Raw genomic sequence first — 6,000 nt, forward strand, 5'->3', positions numbered from 1 at the left:
AAAAAAGGAACGCATGATTCCATGACGTCAGACTGTGTTAACTATACGAACTATGGAAAAGCAGAAGCGACTTAATGATTTTTTAAAACCTTTGTTTATCTTCTTCAAACTGTATTAATAATTAATCTTTGTTATAATTTTGTTAGGTTTTAAGATTTACACAATTTAATGATTAATAATATTATAAACATTTGTATATTAAATATCAAATACGGTTTTATTAAATAAGTACGAGTGTTCATTTGGTTAACTACCATCTTCCATACTTTTGTTCAGTAAAAAGAGACAAACAAAATATAAGAGTCGTTTAATGTTTAATATTTGTGCAATAATATTTTTAAATCAGTTTTAATTTGGCGATAAAATAGCTGGCAAAAGTCATGCTTATATTAAAATTTAATATTAAAAAAAATTTAAACACAATTAATTAAAAATCTATATTGTAACAGAGCATTTTGAAATAATGGAATTTTAATCGTTTTTATCTTTTTAAAATTAATTAATTTTTAGGAAGTTTCTTTTTCTTGGCAATTCAACTGATTATAGTATATATTAATTAGAAAAAAAAACGCTATTTAAAAAAAAACATAATAATATGAAATTTGTATCATTTTTTTAATTGCAACTTCAAGGTAAGTTCTTGTTCAATACGCGTACTTAAATTGTTTTAAAATAAATATTTTTTACTTATTTAAACTCTTATGTTTCATAATAAATAGAAATTTTGATAGATTTAAATATATTTTGTTCAAATTTCGAAAAAATAAATAGGAGTGGGGCACGCACTTGAAAAAAATATTTCCCCTCATATATTTTACAAAAACTGCATTTTATATGTAATTTCATTCTAAAATGAATAAGCATCGAAAATTTGACGAAAATCTGACCATTAGTTGATTTTTGCTAGATTTATTAAACACGAGTATGTCTTCACGTTCGGAATGCCTATGGGAACGTTATTTTAAAGAGCCAGTTATGTAAACACGATTTTTGTCTTGCAATTTCATTATTTTCGTACGATGAAAAAAAATTTTTTTTTATTATTACTAGTTTATTTTACCCTTCTTCATTTAAATATTGATAATATTAATTTATAATAAAGTTACATCGTTTTACATATAAGGGGGGGATTTTGTGGTGAATTTTGGAGGTGCCTAATGATCAGTAGGTACCTCCATAGCGATGTGTAAAACGTCAGCATTTTACACAATTATAGTGACGTCATCATTTCGTGTGTTCGTGTCAATTTTTATGGATGTGTATTCGCGTTATAATTGTTAATGGAAAGAACTTTTTTTTTTGCTATAAAAAAAAAACAATATAAGACTTACCTTTTGTAAAACCAATAGATTATTAACGAACTACAGAATTAATAAAATTAATTTCAACGTCTTCTTGACACTTATGTATCTAAAGATAACGTCGCTTACAGACCTCCGTATATTTTTGGGGAAAAAGCGCAAAACATAAGCATCAACTTCTATCAATTTATATACAATCAAAAAGAATTTTTTAGGCCGATTTTGGATTTACAATTTTTATTATCTCAGTAGTCTTATATTCTCTTATATGAATATATTTTTTAATTGGAAACCTGTTATTAAAAAATCTGTTTAAACTTCATATCGCGTAATATTTGAATTTAATATAATTTAAAACTTTTTAAAAATAATTAGTTTTTTAGAATTCTGTTTTTTTTGTTTTTGTAATTCAAATAATTATATTACCGAAAAAAATAATTATCAAGAAAAAGTGTTTTTTTTTTTTTTTAAACATATTAATATTGATTTTATGTCCACTTTGATTTACAACTTTAAGGTAAGTGAAATAAATAACAGGATTATATATAACTAATTTTTATTATTTTATCTTTTCAGCTTTAAAAAATGTTGAAATTTTGGGTTTGTATTACTGTACACATAGATTCGAAAAAGTTGTCAAAAAACAAATATATAACAAATAAATGTTATCAAAGGCAAGATAAGTTACTTTTCTACCAAACTGGATATATTTTTGTGTTTTTATTCAATGTAACATGTTTATTCAGCCCAAAAAACATACAGTGTTTACCGATGTAATGGAAAATTCAAAATGGCGCCCGGCTCTCTCTTCAACACGGTAAGTTCGGGAAAAGGTGTTATAAATAATAAACTAGACAAAATACTGTTAGAAATTCGCTCAATATATGTTATCGTGGCATAGGTTGACATATATTCGGTGTTTTTTAAATAGTATTTTGTCTAGTTTATTATTTATAACACCTTTTCCCAAAGTTACCGTGTTAAAGAGAGAGTCGGGTGCCATTTTGAATTTTCCAATACATCAGTAAACACTGCATGTTTTTCGAGCTGAATAAACATGTAACATTGAATAAAAACACAAAAAATATATCCAGTTTGGTAGTAGAGTAACTTATCTTGCCTTTGATAACATTTATTTGTTATATATTTGTTTTTTGACAACTTTTTTGAATCTATGTGTACAGTAATACAAACCCGCTTTTTCTTTTAAATGATAATATTAAATTACATTACAATTACATCGTGTTACATATGGGGGGGGGGACTGTGGCGTGCGTTGGAGGTGCCTAATGATCAGGGATGTTGGATCAACACGGGCAGACAAATCGAGTGTGAAAAAAAAATCTTTCCACCCTCGAAAAATCCTTTGAAATTACCACATTTATAGGTTTTCGGGGGCGCTAAAAATGAAAATAACGTTTAAGAACACAATTTAACGTAAAGTGAGCACCCAAACGTGGACCCCCCCCCTCTCCCCAACAAAAATTCTGTTTGTTTACATTGGAGGGAGGGGGGGGTGATTTTCTTAAATAAAAGATAAAAAAACACTACTTGATCGATTTACGTGATTTTTGGAATATGATATCTTCGTGCGTGCGGTGACAAGTATGTACACCATAAAAGATTTTTAAAGATTTTATAGGCCCAAATTTATTTCTATTTTCGGTATGAAAATTAAGTATGTAATACTGTTTTTGCTTAAGACGACATATTTTTAAAAATCGATCCGTCAACTCTATCTTAACAAGTACCCCATTTTGAAATACATCATTAAACTTTAATTCTTTCCTTTAGTAATAAAAGTTTATTTTTCTTATCGATTGTTATGGTGTTATGAATCACCCGGCGATACAGTAAACGACGTTAAATTTCTTGCCGCACAAGCACAACAAAAAAGATGGACATATACACAGGGGTCACTTAGACTCGAACTAACCTTTTCCAACCGCCAATCGCCATATTTCTGGTTCGTTACTTTCTCCTCGCAACGACTTAACAATCGCGTCATGTTGACTTCCAGACGCGTGGCCACCATCTTGAATGCCCTACCGGAATTAGCCGAAAAGTATTCAGTTCAGTGTACGAAAATTAGCGAAAACGTCAGCAATGATGACTGATGACGCTCAAATAAGCAGCAGCAGCAGACACTGGCGAAAGAGCTGAAGATCGGTTAACTCCGGCACGGAAGATCGGCAAACTACGGAAAATTATTCGAAGAGGTGAATCTTTCGCTGTCTGCTTAGCCAAAGTGGATTGTCCATCAAAGTTTTTGTTACCAGTGGTAACAGAAAAAAGTCTCAACTGGGCTAAGTACTAATTTTTTGTTTTATTATTTATTTTTATTTATTTATTTTTGGAAGAAACACCCACCCACCCATTTCTAAAAAAAAAAAAAATTTAATTTGATTTTATTCTTTGTAATTTAATTTTATTCTTTAATTTTATGTTAATTATTTATTTTAATTTTATCAATTAGCACGAAATTTTCAAATTATGATTAAACAAAAATGAAAATCTACGTGTTCAATTAGAGTTCAGCTTTCTTTGCAAATTTATTTATTTATTACCATTGTTTGTCCCAAAACAAGGCATTATTGGACGTAAGGGGGACAATATTTACAGGGGACTATGTAAGGAAATGATCCAAATGTCTGTTCACATTACATTTAAGCATGTCAGCAAAGTGAAGAGGTGGGATTTTGCTACTAGACGGATTTGTTGGGGATATGTACATCGAGGGACACAAGTGCAATGAGTTCATCAGAGCACATTCCATTAAAATACGTGTAATAATTAAAATTAATTACATTAATTATCTTCAATCTTCTTGTAATATTCATCATAGATTGACAGTGTAATGATGATGAATTTACACTCTATTGTATGCGTATGTGTATGTGTGTGTGCGTACGTGTACGTGCATGTACATGTGTGTGTTTTTCTTGTTTTTTACGAAGGCATTACCACTTATCAAGACTAAGAGGCCACTCGAGGATAAGGGTTAAAGAGTGTACAGTAGACAATTGGACAATAAAGTAATCGTTAGTAATGGAAATTCGGTAAATTTGTTAACTTGTGTATGTGTGTGTGCATGTGTGTGTGCGTGTGTTTGTGCGTGTGTGTGTGTGTTTGTGCATGCACATGTGTGTGTGCGTTTGTGCGTGTTTGTGTGTGTGTGTGCATGTGTGGGTGTGCGTGTGTTTGTGCATGTGTATGTTTGTGCATGCACATGTGTGCGTGCGTTTGTGTGTGTGTGTGTTTGTGTGTGCATGCACATGTGTGTGTGCGTTTGTACGTGTGTTTGTGCGTGTGTGTGTTTGTGCGTGTGTGTGTTTGTGCATGCACATATGTGTGTGCGTTTGTGTGTGTGTGTGTGTGTGTGTGTGTGTGTGTGTGTGTGTGTGTGTGTGTGAAGTTAGCGAGAGATAACCTCAGCAGAGTGCTCAATTATTAAGAAAAATCCAAAAATTAGAACATAATATTTTTATATTCATATATGTATTATAGCATATTAGGGCAACATTTCAAATCTAAACAAAAAGGACCTATACTTGATCTCCTATATCGGACTCATAGGCCACTGTTTATGTCTGAATTTGAAACTGATGGTACCGATGTTGTCCTGATCCTATATAATCTATAAATGTATATGTGTATATTTACACTGATTTAAGTAAAACTATCTGTCAGATTCAATTTAGCTTTTACCATTTAATTTTATACTAAAAATCTGAATTTGTTTATCAGCATGTCAAATTTTAAGATCATGACGTCATTTCTATCAAACTTTTCAAACTTAATGACTAAGGACGGAACGCTATATGTTTTGGTTTCGATTCTAATTGATGTTACCAAAGTCATATTTTTTTTTTTTTTAGCTTTTGAAATCACGATTATATATTAGGTACAATATAATAATTAATGGAGTATTGGCTCTATAATTATAAATACAAAATCTGCATGAATTAAAATATATTTAAGCATATTTTATGACTGGGTCATGCAGCGGATGGGTTCTACTTTATATTGGGTACAATATAATAATCAATAGAAAAAAGTCCCCTCTTGATAAACTTTCACAAAAAACACTCGACTAGCTACTACCACAATATATGATTTCCCCCATTCTCTATATCTGCCTAAATCTAAACGCAAATTCCATGAACAAAATATCTTTCCCATAATTGTCTGCCTGTGGAACACTGTTCCACTGGTCTGCTTCCTAGTTGAATACAACATAGTAGCTTTCAAATCCAATGCAAACAAGTTCTTGTTGAGCCGTCCGCATAAATAATCAAACTCTACCCGATTCACACGATTAACGATTATTACACTACCACCTTATATTCATTAACCCTTATCCTCTAGTGGCCTTCGGGCCTTGATAAGTGGTGACTCTCAAGTAAAAAAAAATAATTGGCTCTCTAACAATAAATACGAAATTTGTACACATTAAAATATCATATTTAAGCATATCTTACGACTAGGTAACGTTGGGCGGCCTTCTAGTTATAATATAAAATACCTGTTAAATATATGAAGTATTATGTGTATATCATGCACATATAAAAAAGAAATCTAACATTTTTGTGAACTCTATAGTGTGTGTGAGTGTGTATGTATGTGGAGGTGTGTGTGTGTGTGTGTGTGTGTGCATGCATGCACATACAAAAAAGAAACGTTCTTGTGCATCCTAGTG

General features: G+C 31.0%; 1 protein-coding gene across 1 annotated transcript in view; it reads right to left on the minus strand.

The window, feature by feature from the left end:
* Positions 1–3,424, minus strand: part of LOC145276952 (vesicle transport protein USE1-like) — a 63,098-nt gene extending 59,674 nt beyond the window's left edge. The window contains exon 1 of the mRNA XM_080128467.1: positions 3,238–3,424. Within this exon, the coding sequence (XP_079984593.1) occupies positions 3,238–3,336 (99 nt within the window). The 5' untranslated portion in view covers positions 3,337–3,424. The remainder of the gene's footprint in view (positions 1–3,237) is intronic.
* Between the last annotated feature and the right edge of the window lie 2,576 nt (positions 3,425–6,000).

This window comes from Euprymna scolopes, chromosome 5 (assembly GCF_053919585.1).
Source record: "Euprymna scolopes isolate OS-2025 chromosome 5, ASM5391958v1, whole genome shotgun sequence".
Lineage (NCBI taxonomy): Eukaryota > Metazoa > Mollusca > Cephalopoda > Sepiida > Sepiolidae > Euprymna > Euprymna scolopes.